This window comes from Apodemus sylvaticus, chromosome 3 (assembly GCF_947179515.1).
Source record: "Apodemus sylvaticus chromosome 3, mApoSyl1.1, whole genome shotgun sequence".
Lineage (NCBI taxonomy): Eukaryota > Metazoa > Chordata > Mammalia > Rodentia > Muridae > Apodemus > Apodemus sylvaticus.
Window position 1 is genome coordinate 15,859,134 of NC_067474.1, and position 24,637 is coordinate 15,883,770.

A 24,637-nucleotide genomic window follows, 5' to 3' on the forward strand; every position below is an offset into this window, starting at 1 on the left:
CTCACCTGTGTGGTGCTGCTGAAAATGAGAGTGAAGTGCTGACTCATAGTAGTGTAAGAATACAACACAGAACTATGTACAGTGGACTATACTGGGTAGTGGTAATAAACAACAATGGTGTCTATTTACTTACTTTTTTTACTATATTAAGGTGTACTCCTACTTATCAAAAAAAGTTTACTGTGAAATAGTCTCCCATATTTTGCCATATTTTGCCAGCAGCAGCCTTATCCACCTTTTACTGTCTTCAATGCATCAAGAGACTAAATCAAGAGCAGGTTTATGTACCTATATTCTGTAATGTTTGCAAAGTGACTCAATTGCCCCAAAAATATATTTCTAAGGACATCCCTATTATTAAGTAATGTGATGTCTTGAAGGTATAGAATGTGTGTGTGTACATATCTGTGTCCATATGAGTGAAAAAGCAAGAGAAACAGAGAAACAGAGAAACAGAGAGAGAGAGAGAGAGAGAGAGAGAGAGAGAGAGAGAGAGAGCAGTAATCATTTCAAAACATTTACTTCCCATCATCACCTGGGAACAGTTCTCCCGATTTTTATTTGAAATAGTGCAATAAATGATGTTTATTCAAATCCACATTAGGAATAAGCAAAATTTAAGAGCATGTTTGGAGTGAGAATCCTTTAATTATATTCATTTCCAGAGAACAATAAATACAAAAACATAAAGAATATAAGTAACAGTAATATTTCTCTAAATACAGACACCTACTTTTATACAACTTAACAAGCAAACACTTTTATTCCCCCAGGAATTACCATTGGTAAAAGCTATACAACAGAAAAAGAAGTAACCATTAAATTAAAAACTATTTGCTTTTGACCCTAAAGACTGAGATTCTCACTCCAGTGGTCCATCGGAGGTGCAGAAAGGCTGAAGAGGTCAGCTCAGCTCCGAGCAGCAGCAGTCTGAGGCTGCTCTGACTGTAGCTGTTTACCAAGATATTCCCTAGACAACAAGAACATGGCAAATTAGGATTTCAATACAGAGAATCGCTGTCAAGACTCAAAACTTATTAATAAAATAATCTCTAGAAACTACACATTTCCAACTTTCAAAAGCTCCAGTGCTGCAAGAATGCTGTCTATTTCTACACACAAACCAGTCATGGCCCACGAGATGGTAGGTCTTCATGCAGTGCCATTTGGGGAGTTGACTTCCCTGTTTACATGAAGGACTTACTAAAACATCTGCAGTCTTGAGTTTAGCAACCAACTTATGATTCAAACGGGTTTCTTTATACCATGGAAAACATATTTCTTAGTGTTAAAAAATGTATGCATGTATAGCCTGGGGCAAACACAAGGCAATGAAAATAAATCACTGACAATAACAGCAAAATTCAGGTCTCTAACCGGAGCTACTCTTGTGGCCCACAAAGACCATAGTATTGCATGCATAGCTATCACAGAAGCTAAGGAGTTTTCTCATTCTACATATGGAGTAAATGACTTAAAGTGATGGTCTCAAACTGTCTAGATCCTTCAGGAAATAAAACTGACAGCAGGTTAGAGGTAACAGTCCTATAATCACAGCACTCAGTAGGCAGAGGCAGGAAGATTGTGAGTTCAAAACCAGCTTAAATTACATAGTCAAGTACGAGTTTTAGGTTACATGTGAGAAAAGAAATAAAACCTGTCCCTACAATATGCGTCTCTTTAGCTTAAAGTCACATATAGGACCCACTGAGACAGAGGGAATGGGTATGTTCTTTACTCTTCCTGCCCCCTCTTCCCACCCCATGAATTGCCCAAACTTTTTTTCACAATAAGGAAAAGAAACTATTTTTAAAGACTTCTAAATTGTCATTCCCTCCAGGAAAAAAGAAAAGAGCTTTAGTTTGGAATCAGGAAATGTGTTTGCACTTGAGCCCCTTCCTACTACATCATTCTGAGACTGGAGGGCACATCTTCCTGCAATGACTAACTAACACAGACATTGTGTGGGAGGCACATGGCCCGACAAGGAAGCAGCATACCCAAGATCAAGGACATCTTCCCCACCTCCTACTGCATCAATTAGTCACTCAACCACTCCTTGGGTGAGCACCACCAGGAAACAATCTTTGGGTGTCACCAAAAAAGTGCTTTATTACCATTTTTCCCCCAATTTAATGTTCTTAAAATTGACTTTGAATGTTAAAGCATGTATTATTCTTGCGGTCTGAGGAACTACTCTGACATATATATATATATATATATATATATATATATATATACACACACACACACACACACACAATGAGGTTTATTATTTCCAACAAAAGGTAGTTAGTCATGCACTACTACTAATAAAGACAGAGTCACAGGAATGACTTTGAAAGAGCTTATGCTGAGGTCTTCATGACCCCAAATGTCAATGGAATCTACACAGTCCTAAAATCAGGTCAGAGGGAAAGTACATGCCCTGAGAGCCCAGTGGGAGTCTATTGTGATTGGTACACACAAGGGACCATGTCACAAAAAGTGAATAGCCTTTCATTTATTTGCTCAAAGGTCTTCTCTGGTTGATACAAAACATTCTTTTTAGTGGGAATTTGATCACTTTGGGAGTGATACCTTTCTGAGTGCTCAATAATTCTCTCAAGTGACCTTTTGTTTGCTTTTGATCTCTTTAGAGCTTAGCAACTGATTTGACGTGATATGAAAAAAGGGTGCTACTGCAGCAGAAGTCGCTGGAAAATTCTGTAACACAGCCAGGTAGTTGTCTAGCAATGGCAGAAACAACTAAGGAAAGCAGAAGTAAAAAGAAGGCAAGAGATGATGAAAGTTGACGCTAAAGAGCAAAAGACAAAAAATGAAAAACTCTGGAAGTTGGTAAAGTTCTAGAGAGCTGCTGGGCATTACAAGTCAAGGATTTCAGACTATGGCCCAGGAGCTGTAACACTAGTCATTGTCAGGGGATAGGGACTCCCACTTCCTTGACCTGCACAAGAGTTTAACACCACCATGGTTCCCACAACCCAATTCAAACCTGCAAAGCTGAGTGTCACATGTTGCTATTTACAGCTATTTTTGGTTGTCACCAACTGCTGCCAGAAACCAAGGGTAACAAGAGCTTGTTCTCACCTGCACCCTATGCCCATATGGAGAGAGTAAAGGACCCCAGCTAGTTTATAACAAAGTTAACAGAGTACTAAAGTACAGCAAAGTACATTAGCTTGGTGAAATTTTGCCCCAGGTTCACCATGCCCTTTTTCTGTTATCTCCTTGAACACAGGGTTAAGCTCCAGTCTACTTACTGGTGCCCTTTTAATAACTGAACCATGCACTTTTCCTTTCTCAGCTTGCTTTTCATTAAAATGCTCTTCATGAGACATAACCAAAGAACAAAGATTCTGCTTAGCATTTTTAAGACTTTGTCAGTGCAATTAATCGGAGTCTCTTCACCTTAGCCTCAGCCAGACTCTTCAGACAAGGGAAAAAAAGCAGCCACATTCTTCACCAAAATACCACTAGAACAGTCTCTCTGTCACTTATTAAAATTTTTCACCTTTGAAACCATTAGAGCCAGGCTTCCTTAGCTCAAATCACCCCCAGAAATGTCTTCCATAATCCTACTAGGATGGCTCATTAAGCCTCACTTAAAACATTCCATAGCTTTCCAAATCCAAAATCCCCAAATCCACATTCTTCCTAACAAAATCATGGTGAGGCCTATTACATCAATACCCCACTCCTGGTATCAACTTCTGTCTTAGAGTTTTACGGCTCTTACGAGACACCATGACCAAGACAAGTCTTATAAAAACAGCATTTAATTGGAGCTGGCTTACATGTTCAGAGCTTCAGTTCATTATCATCAAGGCAGAAGCATGGCAGTATCCAAGCAGGCATGGTGTAGGAGCAGTCAGAGTTCTACATCTTCATCTGAAGGCAGCTATAAGACTGGCTTCCAGAGATCTAGGATGAGGGTCTTAAAGGCTATGGCCACAATGATACACTTCCTCTAAAAAGGTCATACCTCCTAATAGTGCCACTCCCTGGGCTACCATATTCAAACCACCATGAATGACTTGACTTGACTTTGATACCATCTCTAACATGCTGCAATCATGATTGCCAAGGGCCCTGGTCTGGGTCACCAGCAGCATTCATGCTTCCACGGACCTCCCTTTCATGTTTTTTCTGCTTCGGTTTAACACTACTCACCTCAAAAAATCTTTCTTCAAATATACTTTTTCAAACTAATACCATGGTACTAGTTTTACTCCAAATTTCAAGTTTACTGCTCTTCCTGTGTAATACTGTCCTAGTTGGTTTGCCAACTTGGCACAAGCCAGACTTATCTAAGGAACAATTGAGAAAGTGCCTCTATAAGACTGACCTATGCACAAGTCTGTAGGGGAATTTTCTTGAGTAATGATTGATATGGGAGGGCGGGCCCAGCCCAGCCCAGCCCAGCCCAGCCCAGCCCAGCCCAATGTGGGTGGTACCTCCCTTGGGCAGGTAGTCCTGAGTTGTGTAAGAAAGCGGCAAGTCACAGAGAACAACAATCAGTAAGCAGCCTTCCTCCTGGCCTCTGGTTTAGTTCCTGCCTTCAGATTCCTTCCCTGACTTCCCTCAATCATGGAGTATAAATGACCTGAGATTTATAAGATAAAATAAACCATTTTTTCCCAAAGTTGCTTTTAGTCATGTTGTTTTATCACAGCAATAGAAAACCTGACTAAAATAGAAGTTGGCACAAGAGTTAGGGTACCACTATGACAGACTTGACCATGCTGTTTGGGAGGATAGTTGAAAGATGTTGAAATTATGAGTGCCCCTCACCATAAAAACCATTAACTGAGTATTCAGAGCTTAATGAACTGTTGTGAGAATTTGGGATTTGAGAGCCATGCAGATGATGGAGCTTATGAAGTTTTGGGGGAGTCTGATAGTTGTGGGGCTGTCCAACATTTTGAAATAAATTGTGGCTCTGGTCAGCTGGGGCTGAAAATTCGGCTGTAATTAACAAGAAGTCACAACCAAGCCTTTATCTGGTTAGTTAGTGCTTAAGTTCAGCTGTGATTAAGAACAGGTAAGCACCAATGTGGCAAAAACTTTTGAGAAGTGTTTCCCCAAGGTCAACACACAGAAACTATGGTCCAGAAGTGGCCAACAGTGCACTTTATCTGAGGAGCTAAACTGCATATAAAGTACTCATGGAGAGCAGCTGAAGCTTTGATACGGTGAGAAAGCCAAGAAAAACTACTAATAAAGGTCCACTGAAGTAGAAGCCCAGGACCAAAGACTTCATGGAGAGAGGATGAGGCGTGGTACCATGTGACAGAATGAGAGTCTCTGAAGAGAGCCCAGAAGAGGATACTGGTTGAAGTACAGCCCAGTTGCAGTGAAGACCCCAGTGGAAACACCAGCTCTATAGGATGATCACCAAAAATAGCAGCAGCTATGGAGTGTAATGGAGCCAACCTAAGCCTACTAGACACATTATGTGTACTATATACAATACAGCCAGTGAGGGAGAGCAGCTCAAGTCTTTTGTAACCCAAAAAGATCATGAGTCCAAGAAGTGTGATACTGAGCTTTTACAGTTTTGGACTATGCCCCAATTCTTGCTTCTTGAAAGTATGTAACTATTTATTTTACAGAATCCAGTTAAGAAACTGGATATTTTAGAGGTAAATTTTAAGTTTTATAATGTTTTCAAATGCCAATATGTGACCCTGTGGATAAACAAGAAAAGAAAGATTACAGTTAATTACTGATAAGCTAGAGTGTTGAGTTGACAAGGGATGGATTGTTCTGGCTAAGCAGCTTGTGTTCTCATGCTAATTATGTTACCCAAAAAACAGCTTGCAGTGTTCTGCAAGTAAAACTAAAGGAAGCCTGTCCCCAGTTAGTTTCTGGCTGGTCAATAAAGTTACCAGTGGCCAATGGCTGGGCAGGAAGATAGAGGCGGGACTCCCAGGAAGGGAAAGGAGGAGGAAGAAGGGATTCTGCCATGAAAATGGCATAGGAGACAGACCTGGACAGTCGGAAAGGTGCAGGAAGGACAGACATGTAGGTGCAGGGGGATAGCAGCCTCAGGAGGGCTGCCCAGCAGGGTCCAGGGTTTGCAAAGGAAACATATAGATTTAGTAAATATTAACTCGGGAATATCAGAGGGGAGTGAGTGTTAGCCACATGGAGTTAGGGAGTGGCCCAACCATTGAGCTGTTTAAGGTATTTAAAATATAAGGCTGTATATGTCTGCCTTTCTTAAGGGAATCCAGAACACTGAGGAGGTAGAGAGAAGTGCACACCAGACAGGAAGTTTAGCACGGATTAATATACTACCACAGCACAAGCCAGTAAGCAGCATTACTTCATGGCTTCCATTTCACTTCTGCTTTCAAGTTTCTCCCTTGAGTTCCATCTTTAAGTTCCCTCATGATGGACTATAACTAAGCTGAAATAACCCTTTTTCTCCGAGTTGGTTTTGGCCATGGTCTTATCACAGCAACAGACACCCTAACTAAGACAAATACCCAATCTTCTATCTGACCTTTACATGTTTTTATTTTTATCTAATAGTTGTATTAACCTTTTGTAGATTACACATTCCTCTTAGAAAATATGAGAAAAAGCATGGCTCCTTTCCTCCTTGCAGACAATTTCAGGAAATGCATCCCCACACCTCCCAGGTAATAATTTCGCTCTATACAGTCAATTTTACTGCCACCAGGTTTTCAGGTCTCACTTTACTAGTTCCTAATTTTGTTCTCAACTTCAAACCTGCATGTCTACCTCTACAATTTCTCATTGCATGTAAACCAAGTTTAGTATGTCTCCAGAAATGAACACAATTGATACTCAAATTCTATTCTTCATACAAATTCCTACAATAGTAATGCAACACCTAACTCCAAATCAGAATTGTCATTCTGGATTTGGGTCACTCACCAGCCAATCCATTCAACAATCAACTTCAGTTACTTTTTACTTCTCTCTCTTAAACCTTTACTTCTCTCTCTCCAATTAGTATTTTATCTTCTGTCTGTCATCACCGTTACTGTTCAGGCATAATACAAGCATCTCTTGATCACTCCAGCTGATTTCCAATTTTACGCCATGTCAGACAGGTGACACTGGAGTGCAGACTTCTTTGCATGGCAGTCTTTTATGTAAAGTTCTCAGGAAAAAGTGCCAAGAAAGGCTCCCCACCACACCATTCTTACCTCTTCCCACCTTCCCTTCTGTTTCCCCTGAAAACATCCCCTCTAGAAAGGAGGGGGAGGAGACACATGATGGTAAACAAGCCCTGTATGGAAAAGCAGAAACTTCCAAGATTCTTGAAGGCCCCTCCCTAGTTTCTAAGAAGTAACCAACTGCAGGAAGAGATTCTAACCTGCCCACCCTTTTGAGGAAACCTGGAACCTATCCAGATGCTTGGAAGTTCTGCAGAGCTCTAGGGATGCAGCTTTCATCAGTCACCATGTTACAGTGGACATCTGCTGATACAACAGCTTGAGTCATCTCCGTTCCTAGAAAGTAGTCCCTCAGCCATATTCCTGTTAAATACTACCCCTGTTGTGCTTAGTTTTTATTTCTACTTGACACAAGCCAGTGTCATCTGAGAGAGGAGGGCATCTCAGTTGAGAAAACTCCTCCATGAAATCAGGTGTAATTGAAAGCTCACTGTCGGTGGTGCCACCTCTAGGACAGTTGGCCTACGTTCTTTAAGAAAGCAAGTTGAGCTAACTATGAGGAGGAAGCCAGTAAGTCTCCAAGTTCCTGCCCTGACATCCTTCTATGAGGAATAGTGATGTGGAAGCTTAAGTCAAACAAACCTTCTCCTTCCCAAGATGCATTTTGCCATGGTGTTTCATCACAGCAAAAGAAACCCTAAGACAAACTTTCTCCCACCGAAAAAAAAAAAAAAAAAAAAAAAAAACAAAACAAAAAAAAAACCTCACTAGTTTACCAAGGTAGACACCATCATTGCTTGATCTAATCATAGGTTCAGTTTCTGGAGTGAGTGGACCCCTTTGCAGGAGAGATACACTGTTACAACGTTTGATTTTAAAACTGCTATTAGTATTATTGTTGTTATAATTATTATTTAAATGGAATGTTTAATTAATACTAATTAATAAATAATTAATATTATTAATTATTTAAATGGCATATGTCTAAAACATAATTTCCAACAGTTCCTGAAATGGTCCTAAACATATACATCAGCCATTTTGTTTATGTATTTATGTAATATAGTAATCTCAGCACTGATGCTTATAAAACCAAAAACTCATCAATTCTGAAAATGCTGAACAATCTTCATTCCCCACAGTACCAAATATTCAGCCTTAATATTTGCAAGATGGTACAACCACTCTGGAAATCAGTCTGGCAGTTCTTCAGAAAATTCTACATAGTACATTTATGCAGTGAAATACTACTCAGTTATTAAAACCAATGACTTCATGAAATTCTTAGGCAAATGGATGGAATTAGAAAATATCATCCTGAGTGAGGTAACCCAGTCACAAAAGAACACACATGGTATGCACTCACTGATAAATGGATATTAGCCCAGAAGTTTGGAATACCCAAGATACAATTCACAGACCACATGAAGCTCAAGCAGAGGATGGCCTTGTTGGTCATCAAAGGGAGGGAGGAGAAAGTCCTGAGAAGGCTGGATGCCCCAGTGTAAGGGAATGCCAGGACAGGGAAGGGGGAGGGAGGTGCTGGTGAGTAGTGGGAGGGGAGTACTAAACAGGGTGGTTTGGGAGGGGAAACCAGGAAATGGGATAACATTTGAAATATAAAGAAAATATCTAATAAAAAATAAAAAGCAAAAGGACAGAAAAAAAGTATGACTCTGGTTACTTCAAAAGCAAAACACTGTCATTAAGGAAGCATGACCATGGAATTTGAGTAAAGTAACAAGCTTCCAGTGTCTTCCTGTGAACTGGTAGGATGCAGTCTGGTAAACTTTACACACCTTGCAGGCCAGGAGAGGCATCTGAAGTCCAGCCCTGTCCACACAACTCCAAGGAGTCTACATTTGTTTTGTCACACAGGTCTATTCAGGTACAGTTGAAGTAATTTTTGGTATTGGAAATCTGTACCATTCCTAAGACCATTAATGCAGCTCATTTCTTCAAAATTAAGTCTTTGCTCTATATTAGCAATATGTGTGTAGACTTTTTTTTTTTTTGTTAAATCACTGATAACTCACTGAAGTATTTATTTCCTCATAGGATAAGCATGTAAAAGTTCACAGAGCAATGTGATATACTAAGACATACCAGTTGTGCACCATGAGTTTCTGAACAGCCAGAAGGGCATTGTAGCGGACCTGTTGGTCTTCATGGTGCATGTGGTTCATCACCAGCTGCTTGCCGCCGAGCTGCTCAATAACCCTGCACAACACAAAAGACTTGCAGCTGTCACATCTTTTAAATTGATACAGGTTACAAGTGAAAAATTCAAATACCAAATGCCCAAAGGATTTCTAAACAAAAGTTACAAGTAACTGAAGTAAGCATTACATCTTACATCACTCTAAATGAATTACAGACTGGTGGCTGAATGAGAATAGACTACACAGATTCATGAATCCACAGCTGATGAAACTATCTGGGAAAGATAGGTTTCCCAAGGGAAACTATCACTAGGGGATAGGATCAAGGTTTCGGGAGACTTGTGTCATTCCTACCATGCTCTCTGCCTCCAGTCCTGAACAGAAAGGAGAAAGCACAATGCAAACACTGAGTGCCTACAATGTCAGCCACTGTAATTTGACATGTTAGTCAGACATATCACATTTATCAGGTAACTTACAGTAACTGCCAAATACAGAGTGTATAAATCCATTACAGTATCGTTGGTGATGATCCAAAGATAACACAGCCCATGTTCTTTGGTGTGGCCATCTCTGCTGCTTGGCTAATAATGGCAGGGGCTGTTCCTGCTCAATCCTCTCTCCGCTCTGTCATCAGAACAATCTTTGCAAAACCCTGAATATCATTTTCCCCATTTAAAGTTCAGTGACTCGGCTCTTTAACAGAGGTACCAAAATCCTTAACATTGCCTTATCAAATACTTTGAGCTCCTATTTGGCTTCAGAGAAAAGGGCCTTATACCCCTATCCCGTGGTCTTGCTCTGGGCCCTGGGCTCATAACCAATGGGAAGTACTATTACTCTGGCCTGAAACCGGCTTACCGGATACATGCATTTTCTCCAAGTGTCATAGCCTCTTGAACTTGGAAACCTACACAGCACTTCAGCACCATACTCATGAGCCATTTTAAACAGCAAAATTAAAAAAGAAAGAAAGAGTGAAAGAAAGAAAGAAAGAAAGAAAGAAAGAAAGAAAGAAAGAAAGAAAGAAAGAAAGAAAGAAAGAAAGGAAGGAAGGAAGGAAGGAAGGAAGGAAGGAAGGAAGGAAGGAAGGAAGGAAGGAAGGAAAGAAAAGAAAAGAAATGAAAAAAAGGAAAAAAAGGAGACAGAAGATCTAAGCATGGCAACAAACAGACCATGTAAATAGCACTTGTTTGTGGTAGAGAACACATGAAGGCAGAACTCAGTCTTGTTCTACCCCAGCTGGGAATGTGTCCATCATGGATTCAATGTTTTCCATGGCTTTACACACGTTCATGAATTACTGCAGAAGTGACATATTTATATGAACCTTAAAATGATGCAATTTTAGTGAGTAAGCAAATTGACTAGTTTGGCATCCATGAACAACGAAAATCAGCAATATACTTCAGAGAGCTGTCATATTACATTGTAAGTATAATGAGCATATGAGGAGGTACTGTGCTAACCTCCGAAGTAGAAGAAAGCACTTCATGTAGGGTTCTGTGAAGAGCTCAGAGCCCAGGACAAAACCAACACTCAGCAGAGTGCCCATTACTTAACATACTTCACTATTATTCACTATGTGTGATAAAAATCATAAAGGATAATTAAATGTATGTATAATTTAATATAATTGTAATGTTTGATGTATTGCAAACAGCAAGCTTTAACAGTGTTTATTTTAAATGTAACAATGGATTCCTAAACTATGCTAAATATAAGTTAAAGACATAAGATGCTATGCTTTCCTTCCTACAAGATTAAAAAGAAACAGTAGCACTTCCTGATGCTGCTGAAAGAAGATCATGAAAATCAAATTCTCACATACTAGTGGCTGAGAGTCTGAATTCATCTGTGTCATAATAATGTTTTTAAAACCTCATAAATATATACTTTATCTCCTTTTGTCTACTTCAGGAGATGGCAGAAAGTAATCAAAATGTACACCAGTCCATTCTGTTTTCATAACAGTGAAAACTCAGAAGCCAAGCAAATGTCAGCTTAACAAAAAAAAAAAAAGTAAAGTGAAAGAAAGTGACAAAGTGTGAGCTATGACGTGGCCAGTTTCCAAAGGACAGAGAGACAATCTGAGAAGTCACTGTCTGTGACTGTGGTGCTAAAGGCCCTGCCTCTCTTCATACTTTCTACAATTAGCATCTGTAATGGTCAGAACTTTAATTTTTAGGTTTGCTATATAAAAAGTGTGTGCCACTATAAAAATAATTGATTTGCATGTGCTATGCTAAGCTTTGCATACGGAAGACCCATGTACCTGATGTAAAAATTTTTATTGTAAGAGAGCAAGCATGACTTCTCTGGGTAACTCTCTCCAGACTGATTATGCCCTGCTGAATGCTGAATGCTGAATACTTTTCCTCAACAGATAATCATTTTCAGAAGAAAGAACACAATCAGGTCATCACTGTTATAAAGTTATAAAGAAATATAACAAAGACTTGGACATTAGTGTTTTAGTTTCAGACAGTATATAGTGATTTATCAGCTTTCAAAAAATAATTTTATACACCCATCAGTATTTCTACTCACAACTTACAGAAACTTGAGTCTGATTTAGCAGCCAAAGAACTGACAGAAAGGCAGGAGCAGTTTGGATGCTGGAGAAGCATCTTTGAAAGCTGTCAGGATTAAACTACTACTTCAGACAGCCATGATGGCAAGTGCTGCTCTAGTTCCTGCCCAGACCTGACCTGCTTCTGTTTCCTTCCGCACCCACTCCTATGGAAGACTTAAGCAGGAACATCAACATCCCTGATAAGCTCATCATGGGAGCGAGCAGACCTAAGATTATGGATTCAGGAAAGGGAGCACTGCCATCTTGACCAACTACAGTGACGGTACAAAATATATGCTTTTGAAAGTGATTTCTTCAACTAGATGAGTTTTGGTACTGAATTGTTTTTTTTAAAAACAGTAAAACTAAAAGTTCATTATGGCATTCCATGTTTTGCAGCTACACTAGCCCCTTGTAAAGAGCTTTAAAGGGTGTTCAAATTGCCGGTGCACTGTTGTATTTAATGGATAATACTAATTATGTAAGATATAAGTAGAGGACTAGTTATGTCCAGCAATTAATGCTATGTGGATGAAGGGATTCCTAGTATTGAAACTGTCACAAGTATAAATATGACCAACCTACTATTTGAAATTACTGAGGACATTTTGTAGGGGGTGAGTGCTAGAGATGGAAACCTTATATGTGAGGCACATGCTCTGTCACTAAACCCCATAGTCCAATGACAATTATTAAATTTGTAATATGGAAGTAGAACTGTCTGTTATGTTTTCTATCAGAATTCACAAAACAGACTACTGATTCAAAAGTGTACCTTCTAACCACAAAAGCAACTATGAAAATAACATATAAAATACCAAGAATACTAAGAAAACAAGGCCCTCTAAATCAACATGATCATAGATCATATAAACTCACACAGACTAAGGCACAATGCACATGACCTACATGGGTCCACATCAGGTGCTTTGTGTATATATTATGGCTTAGTTTTTCTTTTATAGGATTCCTAAGTGTGCCAATGAGTGGGTTTCTGTTTCTGCACATTCTCTTGGGTTCTTTTTCTTCTGTTTGCTTGTTTTATCCAATTGCAACGTGTTAGTTTTTGTTTTATCTTACTACATTTTATTATTATCTCTTAGCAGCCTGTTAGTTTTCTAATAGGAGAAAGGGAGTGGATATGGATGGAAGGGAAGGTGTAGAGCAACTGGGAGGAAGAGAGAGAGGAAATTATAATCAGGACATTACATGAGAAAAAAATCTATTTTCAATAAAAGGAAAAAATAAAAATCAAACAAACGAACATCTAAAACAGAAATAAACAGCAATCCAGATTGGCCCCTGTTAGAAAACAGTGAATGCTGTTTGAAGGTTGGAAGGTATAAAACTGGACTTTTCCAATCAAGACATGCAAATGACTCCCTCTCTCTCTCCTTCCCTTGATTTCTTCTGAATTTGATCCCTCAAAAGTTCAAGGTTTTTGCTGAGATTCTTTTCACTGAACCAGAAGAAAATGTCCACTACTTGGTTTTTGGCTATCTAATAAACGAGGCAACTATTTTTTGATAATGATTATTAAATGAATCCTGGCATTTTATGAAGGCATATCTTAGCAGCTGTGATTACCTTAATAAGTTTAGCCCATCATCCAAATATTATCATCAAATGTGAGATACCAAAGCAATTTTCTAAAATCGTAGTGAAATGGATATAACATGAAAGATTATTCTGCATCTTAGAAGATAATTTGCAAGAAAAAGAATGAGAACAACAAAAAAGGAGGCGGGGCTGCATTGGACATAAGGAAATGCTTGTATTTCTGAATACAAACAGAAAGCTAGACAACTTTCTGCTGGCGTTCTACACCAAGGGACATCCCATGTTTCTGCTTCTGTTGGGAACATACTAGTCAACTGAGTGCCTAATAAGGTACTCAAAGTCTTCAGACTCTGCTTTGCCAAATAAACATATCTTTGTTTTGTTCTCGGTATATCTAAGTACATTTAATTATATAACCACACCTCAATATTTTGAAATGCATGATTATATTACTATGCATTTACTATAACTTTTTCTTACACACTCTGTATTTAATTCTATAGTTTATAATTGCAGTCAATAACAACCTCTCATCCATGTCCATACCTATGAGTAGTGTTCACAAAGTGGCTATGGAAAAAGTTTGCAAACAAAGGAAATTTTTAGTGAGAAACTTCTAATAATCTCTATTGACAATTACACAAAAGTATTAATGCAAGTGTATTTATATTTTTATAGTACTCATTTTAACTGAGTTCATTTTCTTAATTAGTTTCTCTGCTGAATTATTTTTAATTGGTAAAGAACAGCCAGGTGGTGGTGGTACACGCCTGTAATCCCAGCACTCTGGGAGGCAGAGGCAGGCAGATTTCTGAGTTCAAGGCCAGCCTGTTCTACAGAGTGAGCTGCAGGACAGCCAGGGCTATACAGAGAAACCCTGTCTCAGAAAAAACCAAAAATCCTAAAAAAAAAAAAGAAAAGAAAGAAAGAAAGAAAGAAAAGAAAAAGAAAAAGAAAAAGAACATTACTTTGGATTGTTTCAAGAAACCAAAATGAAACATAGCTTTGTCTTTGTCTTTTACCGTTTGCCCCGGGGATAATGCCGGACATATTCTCCAACATCATGAGCAGCAACAGCTAAGACTTGTGGATCATCTGATACCTCCAGAAGTTTTGTCAAGATTCTGAAATAAATTTAATCAAGACATATGAAACTGTTTATTTTTCTACAGGATAAAATTAATATAGGTATAATATAAACATCTTACTCAAAGCAGAACTTTCTAAGGATTTCACCATTATACCCATTTTAGCACTGTTCAAACCTTTGTATGTATATACAGGCTACCCCAAGCTTTATAAGCAGTTACATTTCTATACAATTGCAAAAACATAACCTAAGACTAGATTAAGTCACAGGTCTAGGAGAAAACCTATTACTATTATTCTGCTAAAGATATATGGCAATAAAATGACTCCTGATGAAAGGATAGAAAATAATACAGCCTAACTCTAATGACCTCAAGAAGTCAGAAGTTTAAACCGCTATCTCACTTTGTTAGAAACTAGGTAAAAGGTCACATTCCAGAGCCCGCCCTTGGTTTAGAGCTAGCAGAAAGGCCTTGAATAGGTGATCCTGGCCCCACAAGGTAACTGGAAATGGGCTAAGCTTATCTTGCTTCTGTAAATTGCTTACGCCATTATCCCTTTGCAGGAGGAGTTCACACAGCTATAGACATTCAAGAAAATAAACTGATTGGCCTAAAAACTAAGGAGTGGTACAAATCATTTGGCTCGCATTTCGTAGGCTCTCCATGCTAAGAAATGATTGGTTTGAGATTCACGGGCTTTGTCGTAAACTTATAAAAGCTGTCGCGATTGGCTCGCATTTAAGGGCTCTCCATGCTAAGAAATGATTGGTTTGTGATTCGGGCTTTGTCGTAAACTTATAAAAGCAGTCACAATTCAGCACTCGTGATCCACAGTCCTCTAACCCTGCATGGTGTACAGCTGTGGAACCCAAAATTCTGGAATAAAGAAATCCTCATGTTATTGTATCAAGACTGTTTCTAGCGAGTGATTTGGGTGTCGCCTTCCGGGGCATGGGGTGCTGGGGAACCCTCGGTTTTGGGGGGGTCTTACACTGATAGCATAATACTATACTCATAAGTCAGTGCCTTGCTCAACTCACATCAGAGAAGCTTCTCTTAGCAGTAGATAGAAATACATAGAGATCCATAACTGCACAATGTATAGAGTGAGAGACTTTGGAGCACTAAATCCTAAGTGTATTCATCAAACACTTTTCATCAAGGCTCAAGGATCTATGAGTAGGAGACAGAAACACTAAGAGAAACAGAGGTGATGTATGACTCCAAGGAAAACAGCATCTTCCTGATACAGCAGGACAGATATACATATGAGATCAGAGACTGTAGCAACACACGTAAGATCCGCACAGATTCAAACCAGACAAGATGCCTTCAATGAGAGTTGGGAACTAATCAAAAAGCTATTTGTAATTAATGTCTGCTGGCAGAGGGAAAAATTTACTTCCAACATGTTTTAGGTCACGGTCTGATTTTATCACAGGGATAGAAACTTAACTAAGACAGACATAGTCATAGACACACACACACATTTTTTTTAAAAGTCATCTAACTTTTCTAAGATACTCAAGAATTACTGTCCCTTAAAAATTGCTACTTAAAGGAGTAGCAATTGCAACTTAAAGGAGGGCTCAAGAGATGACTCAATGGAAGAGGTGGCCCTCCCCTGAAAAAAAAATACAACAGTTGGTTGTCCAATGACAATCAGCTCTACAAATAAACCTGCAAGTAACATTATAAGGACTGAAGAGACTATATTTAGGACTATTTATCTATATGCATATGCATGAATAGCAACTTAGAAAAAAAGAAGCTATAGAATTTGAAGGAGAGCAGGGAGGAATAGTGGGGAGATTTAGAGGAAGGAGTAGGGGATGTAATTCTACCATAAGCTCAAAAGCAAGTGCATTTCTTTGGAGATGGCTCAGTGGTTGAGAGCACTTAACTGCTTTTGCCGAGGACTGAGGTTTAGTTCCAAGCACCACTCACACAGTGGCTCACAACTGTCTGGACCTCTTAAGTTCAGGGGATCTGACACCTACCCTTCACAGGCTTCTGCGTGCACATGGCTAAACATGTAGGCACACGTAGCACACAAATATAAAGATGAAATTAATATTAAATAGAAAACAATTAAAGCCATTTAGTTTGTTAACATATGATCACAAAATATGAGCCTTCTAAAATGATTTACTAGGTTTACTAGGAAGCAACTTAAGTCACACTATCTTTGCTTATGTTACCATAATAAAAGATTAAGTTTTCTAAATTTTTCTGTCACTCTAAACTGGATGTAATGCTCCATCTCTATAATCCTATCACTGGAAGGAAGAAGCCAAGACTAGGAATCCAAGAGTTCTAAGTCAAAAAATAAAAATAATCCCAAATATGTTCAAATCTACAAAAGCTGCTTAGTTTCTAAATCCCATTTATCTGCTATTTGCTAATACTTGCTGCAGTGGCCCCAGTAAAACCTGTAAAACAAAATTTTACAGGCTGAGGTGAGAAATGTCTCCTGGGATTTTGCAGAACACCTCTATTTAGAAGCCAAAAAATCTCACTTGACAATTTACTATACTTCTGAAATTCTCCTCCTTCCTAGTACCCTGAACTAAGAAAAACCAAGCAAATTAAGATGTAAAAGAATCCATCTTGTAGCCAAAAAATTCTGCAACGCTTTTCTCCAATCGTTTATGTAATTACATTTACCTCCCAACAGAATATATATATGTAGTATGGCTCCAAATATGGTAGAAAAAAGCATTTTTAGCAGGCAGTAAAATTTTCCAGGAATCCTAAAATCCCAGGTTCCTTTTGTTATTTGACTCTCTAAGTCCTAGCTGAACAGGTGGGTGTTGGACAAATTAGAAAGAATTTACATTTGAGTTGGTGCAAAGCTCAAAGCTACCTCCCCCATCCCAGAGGTCAGGCTTTCGGTCTTTTGCATCTGAATTGGATACCTCAGGGACATCAGCAGACAAGCTAATCCTGTTCCACCTTTAACTCTTGACCTCTTGTTAAGCAGACAGGTAGTCTCTACCCAGGCTCACCAGAATAGAAAGATCCAGGGTCTGTTAAAGACACTTGCAGACCCCACCTAGGGAATCTTTAGCCAAACAACATTCTTAACTTATCTAGGTGTGATAGGCCTCAAAGGAAGCTTGTGAGGAACTGCTTTTGTTTTGCAGACCCCACCAAGGGAGTCTTTGACCAAAACAGCCAAATCCAGGTGTGATTCAGGACACAGTTCACACTTAATACTCATGAAGACTCATTTTAGACTCAGGGAGTTTGACACTGGGACTCACTGGTTAGTTCACTGGGCTGGAACTAGGGGCTGCAGCTGGAGCTAACTGCTGGGCACCTAGGGCAGCCCTGGGCATGGCACAAAGAAGAACGCATCAGGCAGACTAGGCGGAGGTGCTCTTGGAGGATTGCGAGCGCAATGCCGCCATCATCACCCAGATGCTAGGGCGGAAGCCGTCCTTCCCTAGCTCCCGGGCTAGCACGACAGCAGGGCAAATGATGAAGAAGCAGTTTAACCGCATGAACCCTGGACGATGGGTAAATACCATGTACAGCCTGAGAAAACTGAAGCTTTGGCAGATGAATGCAATGCTTAATTTGAGATGTTAACTTGACTGGACTAGGGGATACCCAGAAAAATACATTCAAATTCAAGCTGCCTCTGTGGTTGTGTCTGTTTGTCACTCACCAGGAACCTGTTCCTTTCTTAATATCCAAAATTCCCCCTTGGATCTGATAGTTTCCGGCTGGGACCATCTGTGACAAATACTAAAACTTAAAAATCTATCCATAGAACTTCTGCAACCACCTCAATGTGTCATCTACCTGAAATCTCTAAGTGATAGAGTACAAGTGAAGACACTGTCAATCAGAGGATCATTTTGTTATGTAATTACCTTCTATCTTCTGGATTAACTGAGAAATCTGGATTCCCAAATTATCAGGAAAAAGAAAAGCATGATAGTAATACATATTCCTTTTCATACTGATGTGTATATATTCTTCACAAACCATTTTTGATGAAATTAAACTCAGAAGTTAATATGTCTCAGGATATAACAAAGTGTTGAAAATGAATCAAATTATCTGCTGCCTGTCTATCCATATTCTACATACAACAACACATTGACAATAACTCTTTCAATGTAAGCACATGAAAATCTAGAAGATAAAAACAAAATATGCATTCAGCTTTCCAAATATTTATTTATATTTTTGAATACTCTAAATTGTGTATGTTCTTCTTTAAATTATTCTATTTTCTTCTCAATTTATGTGTATGGATGTTTTACCTGAATATACCTGTACGTACATGTGCATTATGCAATGCCCGTGGAAACCAGAAGAAAGAGGCAGAACTGCTCCCCCCCGCCAACACCCCCAGAGCTGGAGTTTAAGAAAGCTGTGAGCTGCTAACCAAAAGGAGAATTCCATGATACAGTTTCCATGAGATCATCATCAATGATGGGGTAGGCTTCACAATGATGAGTTGTTTCAGAGTTACCCACACTCCTGGAAGCAACCTCTCTTCCTATAATCTATAGGATTCTAGAGATGGAGCATTAGCCCATGATGTATAAGCCAACTAAATGAACTCATCAGTTCACTGAACTAGACTTTGGTGGAATGGTACTCTGGTCTGTCACTAGAGCACTATTTGGGGTGAGAAAATAATTGTGTCTCACCAGGAAAGTTAGCACAATGATACCCTGAACACAGGGTGTGATAAAACTAAAGGTAACTTTGGGAGGAGCCATTGTACCGCCCTTGGTTTGGATGCAGATCCGAGGGTAGGCCATCCATGAAGGCAGTGCTTCTCTCTCCCTGTGTGGAACATGGTATCTTGCTGCTATGGCAGAATTACATGGGCTTCCTATGGGGTGTAAGACAGATAACTAACACTAAGCCATCTGAAGTTGGAGTGTCTATTGCAGGAGCCTTAGATGGCTGTCTTTTATGTAATATCTGGTAGTGTCCCTGCTTGATGAGTAGCATCTGTTCTGTGAGTATGGGAATATGCTAACAGTTGTTCAAGGTCTAGAGTATATGCTACAGTCTTTGAAATTAGCACATACAGGACAAAACTGCCAGCAAGCAGTAGTAACCCATGGCAGCTGCAAGCTGCGACTATGTATAATAAAACATACAACTGAACTTGGTATGGCTACGCAGCAGAAGCTCCCTTATAAGGAAGGAATTCCAATGGAGAAAAGACATATGGCTATCACCCTCCACTTCAGCCACTGATTTGATGGGTAAGTTGTATAAAGGAGAGGATGAGATAAAGGTACTAGCTTGACATTTTCTATAGCTGAAGATTTCTGATGGACCAAAAAGGAAAGGATACACATCAGATCTGTGTTCAAGAACACTCAGGCTATGATGTGGAACCCACTGGAAGAACTGAATAAAGAAGGGAAGAAAGAAAAGTAGAAGTGACAGAAGAGAATCTTCAACTTTTAATATAGAAAAGGAAAAAATACATGATTCTTTGTACAGGTAAAAACCTTAATGTGCAAATGCAGGAAATCATGATAATTAGAGAGAAGATTTTTGCCTCTGAACTGCTTAATTTGGCAAAGTCTGTGATGCAAGAATGGACAGAACCACTCAGAGCCAGACTAGTGAGACTGTGGGACGTACAAACGAATGATAGCTTTTATCTATATACTATGAAAGCAGAAAACTTTAGCACTGTGACTACTTACCATTCCCTAAGACAAAGGTTCACTGACTGTAATGAATGTACCACACTAATGCAATACAGGAAATTAACAGGGTAAGGTGGCACATACCTGTAATTCTAGCATTTGTGAGGCCAAGGGGAGAGACTCTTAAGTTCAAGGCTAGTCAGAATTATACAGCAAGACCCTGTGTTAAAAATACAAAACATGCTAGCAGAAACTGTATGCTTAGGGTGAAGAGAATATATGAGGATATTCTTTGTGCTCAATTTTTGTAACTTAAAGCTGTCCTAAAGTTTAAGTCAATTTTAAAAGTATATGTATTATATGACACTGGGTGTGTATGTGTGTGTGTGTGTGTGTGTGTGTGTGTGTGTACATGTGTAGAGGAGAGAAGAAATAAAAGGAAAAAGAGAAATTCTTGGGAACATTTTCAAAACCTGAGTTTGACAATAGATCCTTTGTGATGATACCAATAGTAAAAGCAACCAATACAAGTAAAAAGTAGACTTTAAATTTTTTGCCCTTCAAAGGGCACTTCAAGAAATAAGAAGGCAACATACAAAATTAGGCAAATATTTCCAATCAAATATGATGGGGATTTGCAGCCACGAAGTTCAGATGTCCCCCTCCCCAAAAAACTTACAAGGATCAACTCATCATTTGAGCTCTAATTTATAGCCTTTGTCAGACTATCAGCATGGACTATGATGCTCTCCTATAAAATGGGGCAGACAGAGAACCACAACTTTCTATGATCATAAGGGTAAACAACAGTGCACTGTGTTACTAAAGCTATGATGCCTGATGGTTAAGAGTTTAAATAAATTTTCAACATACAATGAAGTTTCTTAATATGCAACCCCATTATAAGTTAAGGAGCATCTATATAAAGAACCCTTACAACAAAATACTAAAAGGCAACCCAATTTAAAAAAAAAAAAATAGAAGCCAAGATCAAAATAGGTGCTTTTCCTTAGAAGATAGACAAAAGGTCAGTAAGTATAAGAAAAGATGCTTGAGATAATTAACCACCAGGAAATAAATCCCAAGGAGGGGGCAGTGGCAGTGAAATATAACTACATATCCTAAATACTTAAAATATAAGGCCCATATCCAAATAACTGTAAGTCTCAATGTTCAGTAGTAGTACAGAGCTTGCCTAGTATGAATGAAGCTCTGGTTCAATCCCCAATTTTGGTTAAAAGGTACAGAAACCAGAATCTATTTTTTTTTTAATATTTATTTATTTAATGTATGCAAGTACACTGTAGCTGTCTTCAGACACACCAGAAGAGGGCATCCCATTACAGATGGTTGTGAGTCAACATATGGTTGCTGGGATTTGAACTCAGGACCTCCGGAAGAACAGTCAGTGCTCTTAACCAGTGAGCCATCTTTCCAGCCCAGAAACCAGAATCCTTATATAATGATGGTAGGAATATAAAGCTGTACAGTCACTTTAGAAATTACTTTGTCAATTCTACAAAGAGTCAAACATAGTTACCATAAGACTCAGATCCCACTATTAGGCTGGAATTCTGGATTGCATAGAAAAGGGAAAAGCAGGCTGCTCACACAATTCATCCCTTTCTGCTTTTTTTTTTTTAATTGTGTTCAGGTATTTTGTCTACGTGTACACCCAGTGCCTGCAGACACCAGAAGAGAGCAGTCAATCCTCTGGAACTGGAGTTACAGACGGTATGAGCCATTATGTGGATGTTGGGAATCAAATCTAGGTCCCCTGGAAGAGCAGCACGTGCTCTTAACCATTCAGCCATCTCTCCAAGCTCCCAGCCTTCGTCTTCCTTCTTGACTGCAAATGCAGTATGACTAGCTGCCTCAAGCTACACATATGAAAATGTGTGCTCCCACATCAACCTATACGGTAAGTACTACTAGTGGGTCACTATTCACAGTCTACAGCAGAAGGGACTCTACGGGCCAGGAGCTTATGCATTAATAATCAATGGCCCTGTATAGACACTGAAGTACATTCCTCCATATGAAAAGAATAAGTACTTGTAAGCACTTCATCGTAGATGAACCATGAATACGCGGTTAAATGAAAGATATCAGTGTCAAAAGGACAAAAAGGGCATGATGGAGAGACAGGGATTTGTACAAAGGAGATAGGTGAGTTAGAGATGAAATGGAAAAAAAGACAGGGTGAGGGTAAGAGCAATCAAAATGCACTAAGTATGTACAAAGTTTGTCAGAAATCTAATAGATTTTAAAGACAAATAGATTATTAAATTTACATATAAGATTTCTGTAATAAGCAAATTCATAGAAACATAAAACAGATGAAGACAAATGAGTTGTGTAGAGAGGTAATAGCTAAGGGGCATTGAAATTTCTTTTTGAAGTGATAAAAATGTTTCAAAACAGAGTACTAGGAGTCCTACACTACTGTAAATATACTAAAAAATCATTAAATTATATTTTTAAATAAATTATATGGTATATAAATTTTCACTTCAAAGGAAGAAGCATACATTTAGTCATGTTATCATGACAAGAACAGAGCTACAGAACCCAAAGGGAAATGCAATTTTGGTCTTTTAATTGTGTGTGTGTGTGCATGCCCAGAGACCAGAGATAGCCATGTGGGCATCTTTCACTTACCACTCTCTGCCTTATTCCCTTGACAATCTTGCATTGAACATAGACTTGCCATGTTTTTGTTTTGTTTTGTTTTGTGGCTAGATTGGTTGCTGTTAAATTCTGGGGATCTTCCTGTCTCTGTCCACCCTGCCACCCCTGATCACACTACAATGGAGGTTACAGGTGCATAAGACCACAGTCAGCTTTTTATGTATGTGCTAGGGATACTAATGACTGTGTAGCAAGCACCACTCTTAACCACTGACTCTTAGTCACATCCCTAACCTAGGAAGTACAATTTTCAATTAGATACGCATAAAGGGTAAATTTTGATACCTACTTCACAACCATGATTCCTGACCATAACTTTGGATAGACTGAAGATCAAAATATAAGGTCAAATAACGAAGCTTCTATGAATAAAATAGCATAAGACAATATCTTCATAGTGTAAATAACAATTAACAGGTTGTTCAATGTAGAAACTGTTACATACTTGAGATTTATTAATTGCCATAGCCAACCTTAGAAAACCTCTCTCCAAAAGAGAGAGAAGAACAAGCAAGCAGAGATCAATCGGTAACACACACCTGAAATCCCAGTATGTGGGAGGCTGAGTCAGGAGGATTGTCATGAGTTCCAGGTCAGGCCTAGGTTACAGGACAAAAAGGGACATTGCAGAAGAGGGGGAAAGGAAAGAAAGAAGAAAGAGAAAAACTTTCTTTAAAAAACAAGATGGAATATAGCCTAGTGAGTAGGAACTTACCTGGTAATGCTCTAGGTCCTAAGGTTAGTCCCAGTACCAGAGAAAAGATCAAAATAAGAATACAGGGATATCTCTGTGCCCTTGGTAGGCAAAATTTTAACCAAGACACAGAAAAGCACTAATAGAAATATTAGGAGATTGAATCTCTTAAAATCAATAGCTTGTGTTTATCAAGATCACAGGTAAACAGTAACATGGCATGAAACAAAAGGTAAAATAGCATCAATGAATACATGACAAAAAAAAAAAAAGTTCAGAATATCAAATTTCCATTAAAAAAAAAAAAAGGTTAGGACAGGCAGTGGTGGTACACACACACACACACACTTGGGAGGCAGAGGCAGGCGGATTTCTGAGTTCGAGGCCAGCCTGGACTATAGAGTAAGTTCCAGGACGACCAGGATTAAACAGAGAAACCCTGTCTCGAAGAAAAAAAAAAAAAGTTTATCAAATTGGCAGGCACTTCTCTTGGAGAAGTTAACACCAAACTGATAAAAAGCATAAAAATCATTCAACACATTACTTAACAAGAAAACTTAAATTAAAACTACAGAGCACCTAATAACAAAGCTAAATGTTGACCTGTATAATTATAGAGCAGAACATGGGATCCAAACTTACTTCAAAAGTTCATAGTTCTTCTCATTTAACCTCACAGCATTTTCTCTCCAAAATTTCTCGGACTTGTGTACAGGGCTCCATTCCAACCTTCCAGATTTAAGTTCTGAACTGTATTCATCAAATGAGCTATAAAATTGTTTAAAAATTCCAGTTATAAGAATCTAAGGGCTACTAAAAAATTAAGCAAATTAAAATATGACTTAGTTACAAAGACCGAGTTGGGGCTTTATACACACTTAAAATCCCAGCACTCAAGAAGGAGAAGCAGGTAGACCTTGGTTAGTTTAAGGCCACGTTCTACGTCAGATAAGGCTACATAGTAAGACCCTTTCTCAAAAAATAACAAGAATAACAACTACAAAGACTCACTGCCTTTAATCCCAGCACTTGAGAGGTAGAGGCAGGTGGATTTCTGAGTTCGAGGCCAGCCTG

The 24,637-nt window shown here is 38.8% G+C and overlaps 1 protein-coding gene across 2 annotated transcripts in view; it reads right to left on the reverse strand.

The window, feature by feature from the left end:
* Positions 1-628: 628 nt before the first annotated feature.
* The window catches only part of Atp6v1h (ATPase H+ transporting V1 subunit H), a 71,372-nt gene continuing 47,363 nt past the window's right edge, over positions 629-24,637 (reverse strand). For both annotated transcript variants that reach the window (XM_052175996.1, XM_052175997.1), the window contains exons 11-14: positions 24,206-24,331; positions 14,474-14,575; positions 9,261-9,374; positions 629-970 (exon numbers count right to left, since the gene is read on the reverse strand). In XM_052175996.1, the coding sequence (XP_052031956.1) occupies positions 910-970; positions 9,261-9,374; positions 14,474-14,575; positions 24,206-24,331 (403 nt within the window). In that variant the 3' untranslated portion in view covers positions 629-909. The remainder of the gene's footprint in view (positions 971-9,260; positions 9,375-14,473; positions 14,576-24,205; positions 24,332-24,637) is intronic.